At 46.5% G+C, this 21,686-nt stretch overlaps 1 protein-coding gene across 1 annotated transcript in view; it reads right to left on the bottom strand.

Annotated features, from left to right (window-relative positions):
• SETD7 (SET domain containing 7, histone lysine methyltransferase) overlaps positions 1-21,211 on the bottom strand; it is a 75,500-nt gene extending 54,289 nt beyond the window's left edge. The window contains 1 exon segment of the mRNA XM_030191720.1: positions 21,071-21,211. Within this exon segment, the coding sequence (XP_030047580.1) occupies positions 21,071-21,110 (40 nt within the window). The 5' untranslated portion in view covers positions 21,111-21,211.
• Between the last annotated feature and the right edge of the window lie 475 nt (positions 21,212-21,686).

The raw sequence follows: 21,686 nt of genomic DNA, 5'->3' as shown, positions 1-21,686 counted from the left end.
GCCAACTCCAGACTTCGCGCCTTCTGTCTCGCTGCACCCTACGCCTGGAATAAACTTCCTGAGCCCCTACGTCTTGCCCCATCCTTGGCCACCTTTAAATCTAGACTGAAAGCCCACCTCTTTAACATTGCTTTTGACTCGTAACCACTTGCCTCCACCTACCCTCCTCTCCTCCTTCCTGTACACATTAATTGATTTGATTTGCTTACTTTATTTTTTTGTCTATTAGATTGTAAGCTCTTTGAGCAGGGACTGTCTTTCTTCTATGTTTGTGCAGCGCTGCGTACACCTTGTAGCGCTATAGAAATGCTAAATAGTAGTAGTAGTAGTAGTAATATCAAAGTCCAATCAGATTACTAACCGCCTTCTCACAGGGCCAATAAATTAGAGTTTTCAGAACATAAACAGAGCTTCCTAAAACTTTTGTCCATTTATCCTTCACAGAAACAGAGAAAATGATGGCAGATAAAGACCATATAGCCCATCCATCCATCTCCCTAAGAGATCCCATGTGGCTGTCCCACACTTTCTTGAATTCAAATACAGTCCTCGTCTCTACCACCTCCACCGAGAGGTCATTCCACGCATCCACCACCCTCTCCATAACGAAGTAAGTATACATAGGAAATCAAATACGTTAGCGTTTAACTTTAAAAAAAAAGAGACTATGATAAAATGAGAAGAACGGTGAAAAATAAACAGAGGAGCAGCTGTGAGGGTCAAAAGTTTACATCAGGCGTGGATGCTGTTCAAAAACACCATCCTGGAAGCCCAGGCCAAATATATTCCGCGTATTAAAAAAGGAGGACGGAAGACACAGCCGGGAATGGTTAAAAAGTGAGGTGAAGGAAGCGATTAGAGCTAAAAGAAAATCCTTCAGAAAATGGAAGAAGGAACCAACTGAAAATAATAAGAAACAGCACAAGGAATGTCAAGTCAAATGCAAAGCGCTGATAAGGGGCCGCTATTCAGCCAGCCGGAGGCAGCCCGCATAAGTGTCAGAGTTGGCGCTGACCCCAGATATTCAATGCCGGGCTGCTTCCAGTGACCGGCCTTGAAATCCAGTTTCATTTTTGGCCACCGAAACTTAACCGGTTCGGCCAATATTCAGCGCTAACCAGTTAAGTTTCTAGAGGTTAGAGACAGGACTGACATTTCTGCCGTCCTATTTAACCACTTAACCCAGCGATGAATATCGGTGATAACCGACCATAATGCTCAATACAGCTGGTTAGCTCCTATTTGCTAACCACGAATATTTAGTGGAGATAACCAGCTATCTCCACTGAATATTAGCAGTTAGCTCTCTAAACACTAAAATTACTAATCGTGATTTAAAAAATTATAAATCCAAAGCAGAAATGTTATTCGAAACAGTCTTGGTAACTATCCAACCTGCATTCTCACCACCTCCTTTCATAGGGACTCCATAGTTCGAAGGGGCAACGGACGGAGCAGACACTACTCCTGTGAAGAACCAGGCCAACCACCGCCACCACCACACCAGTGACCCCGTTATACTTGCAGCTTCTCTCGCCATCTGCACCAAATCTCCAGAGCAGGAACCAGGCAGGAGCTCTGCTGGTAGCTGTCCTACTTCCAACCAAGAATCCAAACAAGAAATCCCAGTCTGAAGAGCACATATTCCCTGCAAACCACGACTGGGTATCCAGGTGCAGAAAGGAGAATCCTTATTGCAGCCTCTTCAACTGTTGCAACTGGTAACGTGAAGTCCCAGCAACAACAGAAATTGCCATCAATCCAGCTGCCACCTCCCCAGAGGGTCACGTCTTTCATTCCCCTTTTTGTCTCAGCATGATATACATAAAACTAAAATGTATGGTACTTGCATCTAGCTCACATCTTTTTTTTTCAGTTTCAGTCACAGAGGGCTTACAATCTAAGTATGTACCTGATATAGTGGATAAAGAATGACACGGAGCAGTGGCGTAGCAAGGGGGGGCGGTCCGCCCCGGGTGTCAGCTCAAGGGGGTGCTCCCTGCCAGCTCTCCCCCCCCCCGGGTGCAGCACAATGACACCCCCCACCTCGGCGCATCAACACCCCAGACCCAGTGCCTACCCTCAGCTCCATCCAACCAGCTCCCGCACCCTACCTTTAAAGAACTCTCGGAAGCCAAGGCGAGGCGCAGCACCTCGCGCCTGCAGGTAAAAGAAGTGTGGATCGTCTCATCGGGCCTTCCCTCACTCTGTCTGTCCCGCCCTCCGCTGACGCAACTTCCTATTTCCGCAAGGGCGGGACAGACAGAGTGAGGGAAGGCCCAACGAGACGATCCACACTTCTTTTACATGCAGGCGCGAGGCGCTGCGCCTCGCCACAGCTTCTGAGATTTCTTTAAAGGTAGGGTGCGGGAGCTGGTTGGACGGAGTTGAGGAGGGTAGGCACTGGGTAGCGGAGGGTGCCATCGTGCTGCACCCGGGGGGGGGGTGCCACGGCGAACTGCCCCGGGTGGCAGCCCCCCTTGCTACACCACTGACATGGAGACAAAGTTTGTCTCCGTCCCCGCCCCATGGGCTCTGTCCTCATCTGCAGAAACCTTGAACAATTATTATTTTATATTTAAATCTTTTTATTAAAGTATAAAAAGGAACAACATGCTATGCAACTATTGTGTATAAATCACAAATAGAAAACAATAATAACAGTGAGCAGCTGTAATAACCCTCCTTCCCACCACTCTACCCTTCCAACCCCAACAATAGCTGATTTCTACTACTCCAAGGAATCCTAACCCACCCTGTTAAAATGTCCAGGGATACAACTACAACCCGTTCTGTAAGCCCTAGAGGGGAGAAATATGCCCTATGAAGCACTGTTATGATTTTTTAATTTGTGGATGAATAAAAAGTCATCAACAATCTTAGGATTCAGTCTAGCTCTCCTGTCTTCCACAATCCTTCCTGCAATAGAAGATGTCTTCTTAGAAGATATGCTGGTAGCAGGAATGTACAGGATCCCCCATGCAAATTTTGCTAGTTGTGGCCAGCATATTCACTTGTTTTTCCCCCCCCCAAAAAAATCAATATATCGTTGTCTGCATCACTCAAACATAAATAACAGTCCAGTTCATTAACAGGCTTCAAAGTAGAAAATGACACAGGGACAAAGTTTGTTCTCGTGGGCTCTGTCCCCATCCCTGCCCCACCCCGTGGGCTCTGTCCTTGCATGCTCTGTACCCGTCCTCATCCCTGCATCATTCTCTAGCAGGGGCATAGCCAGACTTCGGCGGGAGGGGGGTCCAGAGCCCGAGGAGAGGGGGCACATTTTAGCCCCCCCTCCAGGCGCCGCCAACACCCTCCTGCCGCCACCACCACCTGGAAGAGCTCTGGGTGGGTAGAAAGGGTTAATCCCCACCAGGAGCGGAACAGGGACAAGCCTGTTTGGTATCAGAGGGAAAAGCTAGAAGAAGTGCACCTCTGAAGGTGCTGGACGGATAGGGAGGTCCGGTCCTGAGGAGGTCCTTCTCTTTCGAAAATGAGCCTGATGTAGGCACCATTTGAAGAATACCTTGCAGCAACACCCTACTGAGTTGTCTTTTACATGGACTTCTCTGTAATGCATTTCGTATGGTTATCGTTAGTTTAATTTCTCTGTTTTTTCTTTTGTCACTCTGAAAAATCAATAAAAAAAGATTTGGAAAACAAAAATAAATCCTGCAAATCTCACATGTGTAATTGTAATAATGTTATATATATGTAAACTATTTTAAATTGTAATAATTGTTATTGTTTTGTAAACCACTTTAAAACTATTTAGTGTTAAGAACTATATCAAGCAAATAAATGAAATCTAATCAAATGAGGGATTAAACAGCATGGAAGCTGCAAAAACATGTGAACGGAGCCTGAACCCTTCTCCCTAAGGACAACACATATCCATCAACAACACATGAGTTTACGTAGCCTACAGAGCTGTTCACTAGGACACAAGCTTGTTATCAGTATAGTTTGCCCGCTTACTTTGGGGAGCTTGGGGTGCAAAGAGTAAAGAAGTTATACAGGATTGACCTTCCAAACAGGAATCGCTCTAGATCTTCTCAAACTTATCTAAATTTGCATCTTCCAAAATGTAAAGGAATCCAGTACAAAACATATTATGCATCCAATTTCTCTGTTTTGGGAAGCCAACTCTGGAACGCCTTACCAAGAGCTATTCGAACAGTCAATGACCATTTACCCTTCCGGAATCTGCTAAAAACTTACCTCTTCAAGCGAGCCTCTACAAATGACTTGTCTTAAATTGGAGTCCTTATACACTACCCGAATTTGACTATTTGGCAGAACCTACTACTACTACTTGACATTTCTATAGCGCTACTAGGGTTACGCAGCGCTGTACAGTTTAACAAAAAAGGACAGTCCCTGCTCAAAGGAGCTTACAATCTAAAGGACGAAATGACAAGTTGGGTAGTCTAGATTTCTTGAATAGTGGTTAGGTGCCAAAGGCGACATTGAAGAGATGGGCTTTGAGCAAGGATTTGAAGATGGGCAGGGAGGGGGCCTGGCGTATGGGCTCAGGGAGTTTATTCCAAGCATGGGGTGAGGCGAGGCAGAAAGGGCGGAGCCTGGAGTTGGCGGTGGTGGAGAAGGGTACTGAAAGGAGGGATTTGTCTTGAGAGCGGAGGTTACAGGTAGGAACGTAAGGGGAGATGAGGGTAGAGAGGTAAGGAGGGGCTGCAGATCGAGTGCATTTGTAGGTTAGAAGGAGAAGCTTGAACTGTATGCGGTACCTGATCGGAAGCCAGTAAAGTGATTTGAGGAGAGGGGTGATGTGAGTATATTGGTCCAGGCGGAAGATGAGACGTGCAGCAGAGTTCTGAACGGACTGAAGGGGGGATAGGTGGCAAAGTGGGAGGCCAGTGAGGAGTAGGTTGCATTAGTCAAGGCGAGAGGTAATGAGAGAGTGGACGAGAGTTCGGGTGGTGTGCTCAGAGAGGAAAGGGCGAATTTTGCTAATGTTATAGAGGAAGAAGCGACAGGTCTTGGCTATCTGCTGGATATGCGCAGAGAAGGAGAGGGAGGAGTCGAAGATGACTCCAAGGCTGCGGGCAGATGAAATATGCTTCCCCATTTATCCTCTTCCAACCTTCATTATTCACTCTTCCTTAATTAACAACACTTCCCAATATGCACCTCTTTCCACTCCATACCTCGCCACCTTCCTCCCTTACCTATTTTACTTTTCCAATTTTATCGTCCACCTATTTATTCACTTTATTACAGTTGTTATCCATTTTGTGTTATCTTGTAAACTGTTATATTATGTAAGCCGCATTGAACCTGCTAATATTATTATTATTATTATTAGCATTTGTATAGCGCTACCAGGCACACGCAGCGCTGAACACCTGATACAAAGAGACAGTCCCTGCTCAAAAGAGCTTACAATCTAAGTGGGAAAGCGCAGGGTGTAGTGTTACAAATAAATAAATAAATAAATAATACTGGAAGCCGGAACAGCAGACCAGAAATGTGTGAACATAGTCAGTCCCCTCTCAGACACCACAACTGGTGTGTGACCTCCTTTTAGCTCCTAAACTAAGGCTGCCAACCAACTGGATCCAGATTTGCAGGACAGGGTCTATCCTGCTGCATGCAGGGACTTGTAGTCTCGCTTTTCTGAAGGAATGCAATGGGGAAATAAGAACTACAAGTCCCTGCATGCAATAGGGTAGACCCAGGACTGGATCGACCCTATCCCGCAAATCTGGATCCCGTTGGCAGCCTTATCCTAAACATGCAGCGAAGTCACCACAAAATCTGTTGCAAAAAAACCCAAGAACGATGTGTGGGAAGCCGGAAACGAGACCTGTGCACAAGCAAGACGTCTTCTACCAAGAGTTTCACAGAACACTCTCTCCCCTTCATATCTAAATTTTTCACCACTGTCAAAAGACAAGATGCCAAGTATGGCAGAAAAAAAAAGACACACGTATATATTTACAGAATTAAATGCCGTTTATCAAATCTATACTGTACTAGCCATTGAGCCCGTAAAAACAGGCTAGTAAAGGAAGGGGGGGGGTTGAAAGGCCCCCCCCGGGATAGGTCACCGCCGCCCCTCCCCCCCACCAGAGTCGCTGCCGCCGCCGCCGCCCCCCCCCCCCCCCAGAGTCCCCTCCGCCACCCCTCCACCCGGGCCGGGTACCCTGACTTCACTATTCAAACCGCCAGAACACAGCACACAGCTCATCTGAGCTGCCGTCGGCCTTCCTTCTTCTCTGCGTGTGTTCCGCCCTCATGTGACGTAACGTCGGTGAGGGCGGGACACAGGCAGGTAAGGAAGGCCAACGGCAGCTCAGATGAGCTGTGTGCTGCGTTCCGGCGGTTTGAATAGTGAAGCCAGGTACCCGGGCTGGGTGGAGGGTGGGTGGCAGCGGCGACTCCGGGTGGGTGGGGGGAGCGGTAGCGGCAACCCTGGGGGGGGGGAGCGGTGGCGACGGCGGTTCCCTCACTCGCAGGTGTGCAGGTTCCCTCTCTGTCACGCCCCCGTCATCACGTATTGACGCGGGGGCGGGACAGAGAGGGTCTCTACTGCACATTTACGAGTGAGTACGCCTCTTGCCATTTATATGTTTGATTACGGCACTGTAAAAGATGACTAAACTGTCGAGAGACAGGAAACATATGAGATCAACTTTTTACTAGAAAGAAAATGTAAGGGACTGATACTCAAAGTGATTTAACCAGCTAGAAACAGCTCCTGGCCAGTTAAATTGCCTCTGCGGACTATTTATTTATTAGGATTTATATTTACCACCTTTTTGAAGGAATTCACTCAAGGCAGTGTACAGTAATAATTAACCAAACATGAGCAATAGGCAATTATAGAAGTAAATATGGATTGCAGGGCAGGCCTCAGGCAGAGAGGGGAAATGCTGGATAGGGATGAATGGAGGGGCCAGGTGACAGAGGAGCATGGATGGGCATGGATTGGAAGGGCAGGACTCAGGGAGAGGGGAATTGCTGGATAGGGATGAATGGAGAGGACAGATGGGCATGGATGGATATGGATTGCAGGGCAGGCCTCAGGCAGAGAGGAGAAATGCTGGATAGGGATGAATGGAGGGGGCAGGTGACAGAGAAACATGGATGGCCATGGATTGGGAGGGCAGGGCTCAGGGAGAGAGGGGAATTGCTGGAAAAGGATGAATGGAGGGGGCAGGGGACAGATGGCCATGGATTGGGAGGGCACGGCTCACACTCTCTCTCTCATATACAATGTCTTTCTGACTCTCACTCTCACACACTCTGTCTCACACTGTATCACATTCACTCTCTATGTGCCACACAGTCACTCACACACTCGCTTGGTCTCATACACACACTCTCTCTCACACTGTGTCTCACATACACACTTGCACACACTCTCATTCTCACACACACACTCTCTCACAAACACACTCACACCCAGACTCACTCTCTCTCTCACACACTCACACTTTCACTCTGACTCTCAAACAGTCACTCTCACATACACTCTCCCAAACATACACACTCCGAGGAAAACCTTGCTAGCGCCCGTTTCATTTGTGTCAGAAACGGGCCTTTTTTACTAGTATGGCATAATACACTACTTACAAAGTCAACACAATACATAATAGAACATTTTAATTGACAGTGAAGGGTATGAGCAAAGATGGAACATACAGATAGGTAAGAGAGTAAGTGGAATTAGAAAATAAGTTAAAGAATGGTGCACATAAGGTCAGAGAGATGGCTAAATATTACCCCAGCTAGGGTAGGAGTGGATAAACATGTCCTGCTGCAGTATGTGCAGCCCAAGACACTCCACGTGTGGGTGAGTGAGACGAACAAGTTAGTTACTTCTTCCGTTAAAGGCTTGGTTGAAGAGCCAAGCTTTCACCTACTTCCTGAAGTAGAGATAGTCTTGTGTTAAGCAGAGCCATTCAGGCAGTGCATTCCAGAGTGTGGGGGCTACTCCAGAAAAGGCTCGCTTGCGGGTATCACATCGTGTAATGTTTTTTTGGGGAGGGTGTGGTTAGTGATAGTCCTTAAGAGGACCTTAGTGTCCTTGGCGGTGTGTAGAGGATCATCCTGCACTTCAGGTACTCAGGGCCATTTCCTTTAACCCTCTAGTGTCCAATGTTCCCATCAATCTACAGGAACATTAGACACTAAAGGGTTAAGGGCCTTGAAGATCAGACAGAGTTTTAAATTTACCCCTGTATTGTACTGGTAGCCAATGAAGTTTTTTGCAAAAATGGTGTGATATGGTCACGTCGCTTGCAACCTTCTATGAGTCTTGCTGCTGCATTTTGAATCAACTGGAGCTGGTGCAGGCCCTTTGTAGTCAGACCATTGTATAGTGCATTGCAGTAATCCAGGCTTGATGTTACCATGGCATGTACAACTGGGATAAGATTTACCTTCTCAATGTAATGAGAGAGGCAGCGTAGCTGTCGCGAATAGTAGAAGCAGCTCTTGAAGGTTGCTTGGATTTGGGGAATCAGTGTAAGTGTTGAATCGAACTGTATTCCAAGGTTTCTGACTTGTGATTTGAGGGGGAGTTCATACTTCCCAAAAGGGATTTTGATGTCAGGTATGTAGCCACTTACGTTAGGGACCCAGAGAAGCTCGGTTTTACTTGGGTTCAGGCAAAGTTTGTTGTGTTTAGCCCATTCTTGAATTGATGTTAGACAGGTAATCAGTTTATTCAAGGCTTTAGGTAAGTCAGGTTCAATGGGTATGAGTAGCTGCACATCATCCAAGTAGATGTAGAACTGATATTCCGCAGCATTTCACCAGTTAGTGCCACCAAAGAGAACCACAGACCACTAAACTCAAAGTCGACTATTTTGTGGGTGGTCCGGGGCAGAGTCAGCACTTTTCCAGTTAAGTGGTGATATTCAGCACTTAAAAGCCTAAGTTTAGGGTTAAATTGGACCAAGTCAGTCCTATCTTTAAGCAGAAGATCACATTTAACTGCATAAGAGCTAGCCAGCCACATAAACCCAGATATTCAATGCCAGCACTGACTATCCAGGAATAATGCCATCAGCAGCTAAGAGAAATGCTCACCGCTGCCGTCTGAATATCGACCCCTAATTGTCTTTCTTCCTCCAGTTGCCCAAACTTACTGTGTAACTCAAGATGTACCTAAAATGTTTTGAACTTACAGCAGAAAGCTGGTGCTGCCTTAATTTTATAAAGTTTAGGTTATTTTTATTTATTTATTTAATTTGTGACATTTATATTCCACATTATCCCAAACAAGTTTGAGTTCAGTGTGGCTTACAATAAACAGTATAGGATACATAACAAAGAATAATGCATAAGAAAGTAATTTGTTGTAAGAATCCAATTTTACAATACGGTATCATAAATGTACTAGGACAGCTAATGGATGTTTAACATTTAGAAAATCTATTATGAATGAGAAATTGTACATGAAGCAAAGAGAAAGTTAATGGTAAATAGAGTAATAATCAATTCAGGTAATAATTAATTGTTTAAGATATGGTTGTTCTTTGTGAGGGTTTGTTTGAATAGGAACGATTTGAGGATTTTGCGGAATCTACTATATTCCTGTATATTTCTTATTTTGGGTGGTAAGGAGTTCCACCACTTGGTTCCTAGGCAAGTGAATCCACATGTAAGTGTCAAGCCCTCCATGTGGAAACTGTTGGGTCTATGCCATTCATTTTTCCACATGTATATTTGTAAAATGGCTGCTCCTGATCCATGTACCTGCAAATACACATGCACTTCTGAATGGATTTCATAATAGGCTCCATGTCAGGAGATCATTTTCTGAAGTACCACTAGAACTAAGCACATCTCGACATGGGCATCTCAATTTTGATCTGCATGTTTTATGCAAAACTAGCTCTTAAGCCCATAACAACGGGCTAGTTTTTTGTTTTCCTATGGCTTCCCCCCGTCCACCAACCCTGCTCTCTCCCCTGCACTCCCCCTATGTCCAGCAACCCTCCTCTCCCCCCTCCCATCCGCTCCATCCACCCGTGTCCATCAACTGTTCTCTCCCCTACCCTCCATCCTCGAACTCCCATCCACCGCGATTGTGACCTCCTGTGCCCTGCCGTCCCCACCGCCGCCATTTCACCGTCCCCCCAGCGTCGCCCCCCCCTCTTTCCGCCATCGTCGTGTCGTCAGTTCTCCATCGCTGCGTCTGTTTCCCTCAGTTCCGCCCCCTCCTTCCCTCCCTGCTCCCTCCTCCTCCGATTTCCACGCCCATGTCAAAGCCCTCGTCACTATTGGGCTGTACTGCTGGTGGAGGCGGGGCTTGGACTTCTACACTCTCAGCGTTCCGACTCTACTGCGCATTTGCAGGTGAGTCGGTCACTTGCCATTTATATATTTGATAGAGCTTAATATATTCATTTACAAGTATAACAGCAGACATGTATATTGGACACAATTCTCTACAGGTTACCTAAAGTTAGTTGCTGGGATGACACGCATTAAGGGTGAATTGTATATATTTATGCATGCATGCATGCATTTGTACCCCACATTTTCCAATCGGGTTGTTGGTTCAATGTAGCTTACAGTAAATTCAGTTGGATTTGTTACAGTTCTGTATGGACTAGTTTTGTTAAGGTTCTGTCATCAATCGTGTTGGTTGGTGATCAGGTTGACGCACGTGGGTTCGTCAAAAACTTTTAAGACGTGGGCTTTCAGGTGTATTCGGAACGTTGTGTAGTCATTTGTGCATTTTAGGTTTTCCGGAAGCGTGTTTCAAGTTTTGGAGCATATGTATGTGAAGCTGGTCGAGTGTAAAGATTTGTATTTTAGGTCTTGGCATCTGGGGAAGTGTAAGGTGAGGTAGGTTCTTGCGCCTTTGAGTGTGTTGCATATTGGTAGATCTATTAGTTTTGTAATGTATTCCGGTGCAAGGCCGAAAAGCATTCTGAAGGCCAAGGTGCATATCTTGAAGGATATCCGTGATTTAATGGGGCCAGTGTAGCTTTTGGAGCAGTGCTCTTCTGAATCGATTTATTCCAAAAATTAATCTTGCAGTTGTGTTTTGCATTATTAGCATTTTCTTTAATAATTGTTCCTTGCATCCAGCATTATCGGCATAAATTCCATTGCAGTACTCAGCACTGGAGAGGACAGTGGACTGGACTAGCATTCGGAATACATTTATTGGGAAGTAGCTTTTTATGCGTTCAGTTTTCACATGGTTTGGAACGTTTATTTTTTGGAGTGTTTGCGATTTGTTTATCAAAGGATAGCTTGCGGTCTTTGGTGATTCCTAATAAGTACATAAGTACATAAGTACATAAGTAGTGCCATACTGGGAAAGACCAAAGGTCCATCTAGCCCAGCATCCTGTCACCGACAGTGGCCAATCCAGGTCAAGGGCACCTGGCACGCTCCCCAAACGTAAAAACATTCCAGACAAGTTATAACTAAAAATGCGGAATTTTTCCAAGTCCATTTAATAGCGGTCTATGGACTTGTCCTTTAGGAATCTATCTAACCCCTTTTTAAACTCCGTCAAGCTAACCGCCCGTACCACGTTCTCCGGCAACGAATTCCAGAGTCTAATTACACGTTGGGTGAAGAAAAATTTTCTCCGATTCGTTTTAAATTTACCACACTGTAGCTTCAACTCAAGCCCTCTAGTCCTAGTATTTTTGGATAGCGTGAACAGTCGCTTCACATCCACCCGATCCATTCCACTCATTATTTTATACACTTCTATCATATCTCCCCTCAGCCGTCTCTTCTCCAAGCTGAAAAGCCCTAGCCTTCTCAGCCTCTCTTCATAGGAAAGTCGTCCCATCCCCACTATCATTTTCGTCGCCCTTCGCTGTACCTTTTCCAATTCTACTATATCTTTTTTGAGATACGGAGACCAGTACTGAACACAATACTCCAGGTGCGGTCGCACCATGGAGCGATACAACGGCATTATAACATCCGCACACCTGGACTCCATACCCTTCCTAATAACACCCAACATTCTATTCGCTTTCCTAGCCGCAGCAGCACACTGAGCAGAAGGTTTCAGCGTATCATCGACGACGACACCCAGATCCCTTTCTTGATCCGTAACTCCTAACGCGGAACCTTGCAAGACGTAGCTATAATTCGGGTTCCTCTTACCCACATGCATCACTTTGCACTTGTCAACATTGAACTTCATCTGCCACTTGCACGCCCATTCTCCCAGTTTGTTGATGTTTGGGAATTGATCGGTGTGGTGAGATAAAGTGAGTATCAGGCAGTGCGTTTTTTTCTTTGTTTAATTTAAGCTTGAACAATGTTGCCCATGGTTCCATAATGTTTATGCTATCCGCTATCCTAGTCGTGATTTCATGCAGGTTCTTTTTGAAGGGGATATAGATTGATACGTCGTCAGCATATATAAGAGGGCTGAAATCATGTTTGGCTAGTGACCGGGCAAGAGGGACCATCATCAAGTTGAATAACGTTGGTGAGAGTGGCGAGCCTTGGGGGACCCTGCATTCTGCTTTTCATGGGAGAAGAGAGAGAGAGGAAGTTTTTCACTTGATAGGAACCATTCAAGCACATTCCCTCCAATACCAATTTTATCTAGTATTCTTTTGAGGATTTGATGGTCGACACGTCAAATGCGTTTGACAAGTCGAATTGTAGTAGTAGACTGTTTTTTTCCATTAGTGATTTCTTTCTTGAGGTTAGCAAGTAGTGTAATGAGAACTGTGTTGAGGTCTAAAGCCTGAAAGTGATTCGTGTAGTATGGAGAATTTGTTAATGTAGTCGGTTAGTTGGTTTGCTACTATCCCTTCCATTATTTTTGTCGTTAGAGGTATGGATGCCACTGGTCTATAATTCGAGGTGTCACTGACGTTTTTCTTGGTGTCCTTCGGGATGGGTGTGAGCAGAATATTACCTTTTTCCTGTGGGAACCGGCCTTTCTGAAATATGTAGTTCATGTGGGAAGTTAGTTGGTCTGTGACTCAGTCCGGGGCTATTCTTAATAGGTGATTGGGGCAGGTGTCCAGCGTGCACTGAGCGGAAGAGAATTTTCTTAGCACTTGTGCTACTATCTCACTTGTAGGCTGTGTGAAGGCAGTTCATTTGCTGTCAGCTGGAGCTTCTTCTGGGTGGGGGGGTGTGTGTGATTGAGTTCATCTATGAGTGTTTCGAAGTTTGGCACTGAAAAAAGCACTACTCTATAAGCCGTGCTTAAAATTAGGCGCAGTTTACAGAATAGTGCATACGCCTGGGACTCACGCCAAACTGAAATATGGTGCAAATGTATGTGCCTAATTGGATTACTGCAACGCACTATATGCGGGCTGCAAAGAACAGACTATCAAAAAACTCCAAACAGCCCAGAATACTGCTGCCAGACTCATATTTGGAAAAACTAAATATGAAAGTGCAAAACCCCTAAGAGAGAAACTGCACTGGCTCCCACTTAAGGAACGCATTGCGTTCAAGATATGTACGACTGTACACAAAATCATTCACGCAGATGCCCCTATCTACATGCTGAACCTAGTGGACCTACCTCCCAGAAACGCCACAAGAACATCCCGCAAATTTCTCAATTTGCACTTCCCCAGCTGTAAAGGGCTAAAATACAAACTGATGCATGACACCACCTTCTCTTACACGAGCACGCAGATATGGAATGCTCTACCTACAGATCTGAAATCAATCGTCGATACAAATAACTTTCGCAAATCTCTGAAGACATACTTCTTCAACAAGGCCTACAATGAGAACCAACAGCTTCACTGATCCACTTTACCAACCCAAACAGTTATGAAAGTCCACTTCTACAATTACCCGCCTAATCACTTCCTCTTTTGTCCCTTACTTAATCTCTGCACACTACTAACTGTATCTGATATTCCGGAATGACAATGTCATAACAAAACTATGTAAGCCACATTGAGCCTGCAAATAGGTGGGATAATGTGGGATACAAATGCAATAAATAAATAAAATAAATAAATAAATCTCCCTTATTCTATTTTTAAAAAACCCCGCATGGGGAGACGATTCAAGATGGCGGCGTAACAGGCAGCGCGGAAGATCGCTCCGAGAACCAGCCTGAGAGAAAAATTGTTCTTGACAATATGCCCCATACTAAAAGGAAGGGGCTGACGAGGATAGTTCCCCCACCTACCTCGACTCCTTCATCGACTCGGACGGGACTAGAGCGTTTTTTCAGGCCGATTTCCCAAACAAGCAGAGATGTGGATCCCATAGCGGGGCTCCTTGGGGAAGTGGAGGTCCCGCTGGGAGAGGATGTGTCTCTTTCTCCACCATCTACTAGTAAACCTCCTTGCCCAGCGTCGATGGCGAGTACCGATGTGGACCAACGCCCTACCGGAAGTGTATCGGGTGAGATCCACGGTGAGGGTCGGGAAGTCCCACAGAAGACGCTGGGAGCAGAGGTCGTAGGAACCTCAAAGAGAACGTAGGAGGTAAATCTTGAAATGATTTGGGTAAAGCTGAACAGGATGGATATGACATTACAACAAACATCGGGTGAAGTCAGTAACTTTAATAAGAGATTTGGTGAGTTAAATGCAAAGGTAGACCTGATAAAAGTAGAAATAGCTGGAAAAATGACTGTCATTCAAAAGAATATAGATTCTTTACAAGAATTTAAAATAAATGTGGTGAAAGATAATGTTGAACTTCGGAGACAAATGGAACAAGTTGAAAACTTTAATAGAAGGTTAAATTTACGTTTATTGAACTTTCCCAAACTCCTAGGGATTACTCCCCTAGATCTATTCAAGAGTTATTTGAATGAGGTGTTGAAAATGCCTCTGGAAGCTATGCCGCCTAGCTTGACAATCCGATTGTCTGGCAGGAACACTCTGCCCACTTGGGTGTCGAATCGAACTCCCAGATACACCAGGGACTGAGTCGGGCGCAGCTGGCTCTTCTTCCAGTTGATGATCCATCCCAGGGAGCTCAAAAGAGCAACTACCCGGTCCATAGCTTTGCCGCACTCTGCATAAGAGGGGGCTCGGATCAACCAGTCGTCCAGATAAGGATGGACTTGTACTCCTTCCTTTAGCAGGAAGGCCGCTATGACCCCCATTACTTTGGAAAAGGTCCGCGGAGCAGTAGCCAACCCGAAAGGGAGGGCTCTGAACTGGAAGTGTCGTCTCAGGACTGTAAAACGCAGAAAGCGTTGGAGAGGAGGCCAGATGGGAATATGCAGGTACGCTTCCTTGATGTCCAAGGAAGCCAAGAACTCTCCTGCCTTCACTGCCGCTATAACAGAGCGGAGAGTCTCCATGCGAAAGTGCCTCACTTTCCAGGCCCGATTGACCCCATTGAGGTCGATGATAGGCCGGACAGAACCTCCTTTCTTTGGAACCACAAAGTAAATGGAGTAACGTCCCTTGCCAATCTGATTTTTTGGCACCGGAACGACCGCACCCAGGCGGATCAGGTTGTCCAAGGTCTGCTGCACTACCACAGCTTGACCGGAGACTTGCAGGGAGAGAGTACAAACCCGTCTCTTAAGGGTTGGCAGAACTCTAGCTTGTAGCCGTCTCTGATGACTTCCAGCACCCACGCGTCTGAAGTTATAGTGGTCCACTCGCCCAGAAACGAGGACAGCCGTCCTCCAATCTGCACTGGGGCGTGGACCAAGGCCCCGTCATTGGGTACGAGACCCTGGGGGAGTACCGGAGGGAGCACCTCCGGGACGGCGGTCTCTGCGAAAGGAATGCTGCTTGGGGGAGAAATTCCTCTTGAAGGAAGAGGGGGCAGAGGAACCCGACTTGCCCGGGCGGTATGGAGGTATCGGGACAAGTACTAACCCGAGCCCTGACCTCTGGTAATTTCTTGCCCTTAGACGTGCCGAGATCGGTCACGATTTTGTCCAGCTCGACCCCAAAGAGCAGCTTGCCTTAAAAGGCAATCTAGCCAGGCGGGATTTAGAGGCGTGGTCAGCAGACCAATGTTTCAGCCAAAGCCACCGCCGCGCAGAGACTGTCTGAGCCATGCCTCTAGCTGAGGCTCTCCAGACATCATACAGCAAGTCTGCCAAATAGGCTAAGCCCGATTCCAGGGCCGGCCAATCAGCCCTCAAGGAATGATCCGAGGGGGAAGCCCGCTGCACCATAGTCCGGCACGCCCTGGCCACATAGGAGCCGCAAACTGAGGCCTGCAAACTTAAAGCAGCTGCCTCCAAGGACGACCTTAAGGCCGCCTCCAATCTTCTGTCTTGGGCGTCCTTTAGGGCCGTGCCACCTTCCACCGGCAACGCCGTTTTCTTAGTCACCGCAGTGATTAAAGAATCCACGGTAGGCCACAGATAGGCCTCACGTTCACTCACAGCCAAAGGATAGAGGCGGGACATAGCCCTAGCCACTTTAAGGCTCGTTTCCGGGACATCCCATTGAGCCGCAATTAAGGTGTGCATGGCATCATGCACGTGGAAGGTTCTAGGCGGGCGCTTCGTCCCCAGCATAATGGCAGAGCCAACAGGGGCTGAGGGAGAGACGTCCTCCGGAGAGGAAATCTTCAAAGTGTCCATGGCCTGTAACAACAGGTTGGGCAAATCCTCTGGGCTAAAAAGCCGCGCTGCAGAGGGGTCATCCGCTCCATCCGAGCGGGGATCTATCTCCTCCAAGGAATCCGCAAAGGATCGTTGGGAGACCTCAGACACGCTGCCCTCATCTACATCGGAGGAGACAAAAGTCCTCCAAGGCCTGGAAATCAACCCGAGGGCGTTTACCTCTGGGAACCTCAACCTCTTTATCAGAAGAGGGAGCAGGGGCAGCGTTTTGCATGAGGAAAGCCTGATGCAGCAGCAAAACAAACTCGGGGGAGAAACCCCCCAGACTGTGCACTTCCGCAGCCTGGGCAACAGCCCTAGACGCACTCTCAACCGGCGCTCGCAATAGCGGGGGAGAGACATGCTGCGCATCCAAAATGGCGTCCGGCGCGAAACTCCGTGAAGGAGCCGCGCGGGAAGAACGGCGCTTAACTTTAGCCGCTTTGGTGCCATCGCCCAAATTAAGGGCGTTCATGGCATTAATGTCTCCAACCTCAAGGGCGGCCCCGAAGAAGCCGTCCGAGCCGCGTGGCCGGCCAAGATGGCGGAAGCGAGGAGCGGGGGATGGGCGTTTATGGCGGGAAAAAACCGCCACGCCGGAGGAACAACCGGGACATTCATCGGTCACTAAACTATCACCCATCAAGGGCGAATCAGGTTGTAAAACCCCCGCATCCCCTCTAGAAGCGCTCCAGCGATCCGGGGAGCGACCCTTTGCGCCCTCGCCCTCCGACGCCATTGCCACGAGGAGAAGAATCGGGGAACCCCCTGCCCGCTATAAAAAGGTAAAATTACCTGCTTGCCGCTCCGAGCTGTAACGAACTGGTGTCCCAGTGAGTAGCTGCAATGAACGTTTAAAGAAACGTCGAATTAAACGCCTTTAAAGACGTTTAAAAATATTTTTTTTTTTTTTTTTTACGGAGCCAGCGGGAGGGGGGAGAAAAGGAGGGACCTGGCACCACCAGGTTTGCACTTGCTCAAAAGAGCCCTCAACCCCAGGCCTCAACAAAACCTAAGGATTAGGTTTGGAGGCCTAGCCAGAGCTGCTGCTGTGTGTGACCACCACCTGCTGAGATAGAGAACATACTGAGGAGTTTCCGGCAGCACATGACCACATATAGGGAGGCAAAAGTTTGCTCTCTATCTCCACCTGCTGGTAGATGGACACAACCCACCAGTCTATGGATTGATCAGCTTGATGATATGGAAGGTATATTATATTCCTATTCCTAAAGGAGAGATTGGGAAAAATCAAGAAGCTCAACCTACGAATATAGACCCTGGAAATATTTCAGCTATACTTGAACAAACACTTGACGAGACAACAGAAAGGTCTACATTGATAGTGTCCTTAATATTTGAACAGGACTTAAACAACATAATGAAACAGTACTTTAAGAATTTTAAAACCTGTTTTGGGGGTATTAAAGTACAGATTTTTCCTGATGTTACAAAATCGACTCAGCAGAGAAGGAAAGCCTTTTTGGCATTGAAATCAAGAACTATTGAGATAGGAGGGATGTTTTTCCTGGCCTATCCATGCAAGTGCCTTGTAAGACTGGGTCAGGTTAAATATACATTTTTTTCACCTGATGCCCTTAAATCTTTTCTGGATTCTAAACAATTGTAATATTAAGGGAATATTACGCCACCTTATTATTTTTGTGAATTATTGTTATATGTTCCCCATAACTCTTTTCGTCTCCTCCAATAATGGGGTCTAAGGAAGCAAAAATTACTATATTAATTAAGAATTCAGATTATTTTTTTTTTTGAAGTGGGTTTTACTTCTGTAAGATGTTTTCTTTAAGGAATGTTATTATTTCTGTATAAATTGTACTATGGCTGTATTTCAATAACAAGTATATTCTTGTTAAAAGTTTAAACTTAATAAACAAATTGAAAGATAAAAAAAAATACAAAAAAAAAAACCCCCGCATAAATGCTAGGAATGCCCCTGTTCCACCCATGCTGCTCCCACTGCCACTCCCCTTTTTTTATTCGGGTGTAAAATATAGGTGCGGATCCTGTGCCTAAATTTACATTCATGAATTCCAATAAAATCTAATTAGTGGCAATAATTACTCGTTAAAAAGCCAATTACTGGCACTAGTTAGCTTGCTAATCAATTAAAATGCATGAACAATTTGGGGCATGTGCCCAAATTTGCGCACACAATTTTTGGATTTTTAGCGGCTTTTATAGAATTAGGAGGTAAGCGCAAATTCTGGAGGAGTGGCCTAGTGGTTAGAGCACCGGTCTTGCAATCCAGAGGTGGCCGGTCCAAATCCCACTGCTGCTCCTTGGGCAAGTCACTTAACCCTTCATTGCCTCAGGTACAAAATTAGATTGTGAGCCCTCCAGGGACAGGGAAATACACAGTGTACCTGAATGCAACTAACTAATAAATAAATTATATATATATATATATATATATATATATATATATATATATATATATATATATATATATATATATATATATATTTCCAAATAATCTCATAGCCAAGGTAATTAAATGCACATTTTCTTCAAGAATAAATTGTTGATGTCAATCTTAGCTCTATGTGCCGGGGTCTTTGTTCTTTTAAGGATATGTTGCGAAGATCGCTCCCACAGAGATTTCTGCAGTGCTTGAGGCCATCACCTAATGTACTCAGATGATCCTGAGGGCTGTATTAGAAGAGTCACAGAGACAAACATACATCCCCCAAACTAGAGACTAAGTTATAGATTGGGAAACTGTTTACTCAAACATTAATCTATTCAAGCTTGACCGTCTATATATAAATTGCCAAACGAATGATAGAAAGGTTACAAAGAAAAGGATAAACATGGCAAAGTATAGTTGAGACAATAATAAAGAAAAGTCGTAGGGCTCTGGAAGTCTGGTTTCCTGGTGCACTCGCTCTCGTCAACAGCTTTTAAGCGTTGCCAGTAAAGTCTCATGGAACATATGGGGGAAAAAATAGAGAAGTGTGGTGCTTTTGGATGTCGTGGAATGTTGAGTGGAAGAAAAGGGTTGGGATGAGACAGATGTGAAATAGATGTGGACGCATAAAGTTACACAACATGCATCCCATGGCTGGTGCTAGAGGTGGCCTCACCCTTGGTTTTATTTTTTCCTAGGGAAGCAACATTTAGTGCAAACTACTCATGGCAAAGGAATTAAATGCCCTCAACTCCCCTTCGATCTATCTGTTCCTCATATGCAATGAGGCAAGTTATGCTATGAAAACTGTCTTTAGCACTGCACCGCAGGGAGAGCTGGGCAGCACACACACACACACACACACACACACACACACACACACACACACACACACACACACACACACGTCTACCTAGGTGCATTAAACAGCTGAGCAGCACAAGCACATACACATACACATGTGTACCCAGATGCAATAGACAGCTGGGCAACACACACACACATGCACCCAGGTACAACAGACATCTAGGCAGCACACACACACATATGTACCCAGGTGCAGTAGACATCTGGGCTGCACACACACACATACACAGACATACACAATGTACCCATGGTGCAACAGACATCTGGGCAGCACACACACACACACATACATAATGTACCCATGGTGCAACACACATCTGGGCAGCACACACACACACACACACACACACACACAATGTACCCTGGTGCAACAGACATCTGGACAGCACACACTCTTGTGCAACAGACATCTGGGTAGCACAAGCACACCTACCAAGATGCAATATTCAGCTGGGCATCACAAACACACATGCACCCAGGTACAACAGACATCTAGGCAGCACACACATACAAACACACATGCACCCAGGTACAACAGACATCTAGGCAGCACACACATACACACACACACACACATGTACCCAGGTGCAAAGGATATCTGGGCAGCGCATACACACACACACAATGTACCCAGGTGCAACAGACATCTGGACAGCACACACTGGTGCAACAGACATCTGGGTAGCACAAGCACACGTACCAAGATGCAATATTCAGCTGGGCAACACAAAACACACATGCACCCAGGTACAACAGACATCTAGGCAGCACACACATACACACACACACACATATACACGTACCCAGGTGCAAAGTATATCTGGGCAGCACACACACACACACACATGTACCCAGGTGCAGTAGACATCGGGGCTACACACACACACACGCAATGTACCCAGGTGCAACAGACATCTGGACAGCACACACTCTGGAGCAATAGATATCTGGGTAGCACAAGCACACGTACCAAGATGCAATATTCAGCTGGGCATCACAAACAGTGCAATAAGCATCTGAGTAGTCCAAGTAAGACACACGTGCATACATGCTGAAAGTAGCAAACACATGTGTGCACACGTGCAGTAAGGAGAGCTGGCCAGCATCTTGGCTCTCTGAGCAGGCGCATGGGGCAATCATGCTCCCCTGCTTGGGCTGCCAGGAAAGGCCCCGGCTCTGCGTCTGGGGCCTGTCGCCTTTGCTCTCCCGACCCACCAGCCTCCTCCCCCTCCGCTCACCTTCCACTGTCTCCTCCACGGTGTCCTCGTCGCTGTCCATTGGGGCTGGATTACAGCAGAGGCCAGAGAGGCGACTACGATCGGGCTGAGCTCAGCTCTGCTCTGCTGCTCCCGCTGCCTCTCCCTCCCTCCCTCCCTCCCACTTCGGCTGCCTGTCCTCCTCTATCTCTCCTCCTCCTCCCTCTCTGTCACCGAGCAATTGATCCTCTGACATCATCTCCTCCCCCACGATTACACCAGAGAAAGCACAGACAGCATGGAGTCTGCAAAGGAGAGAGAGCTACAGTCTCAGCTGGAACTTAGTCACACATTTGCATTTATTCCGCGCCCAATGCACTTTGCATTTAAAAGCAGGGAAGGGCTGGCCTGAGCCTCCAAAGAGGTGGGTGGACATCACAGACCATAAACGAAAACTTCACTGCAGCTTCTTCAGACCCAACAACCATGCATTACCCCGGATATTAAAAATAAGGATCTGTGTATAACAGGTGAACTGCTCTGACTTGTAACTGCAGAAAGGCAGCAGAAGAGTCTGATGATTATCCAGCCTTCCCTTATCTGACAGACTGACCACCCCATTGCCGTCAAGAAACACACATCTCATTCCGTTTTCCCG

The sequence above is a fragment of the Microcaecilia unicolor genome, chromosome 2 (assembly GCF_901765095.1).
Source record: "Microcaecilia unicolor chromosome 2, aMicUni1.1, whole genome shotgun sequence".
Taxonomy (NCBI): domain Eukaryota; kingdom Metazoa; phylum Chordata; class Amphibia; order Gymnophiona; family Siphonopidae; genus Microcaecilia; species Microcaecilia unicolor.
This window is presented reverse-complemented; position numbering and strand designations above follow the sequence as displayed.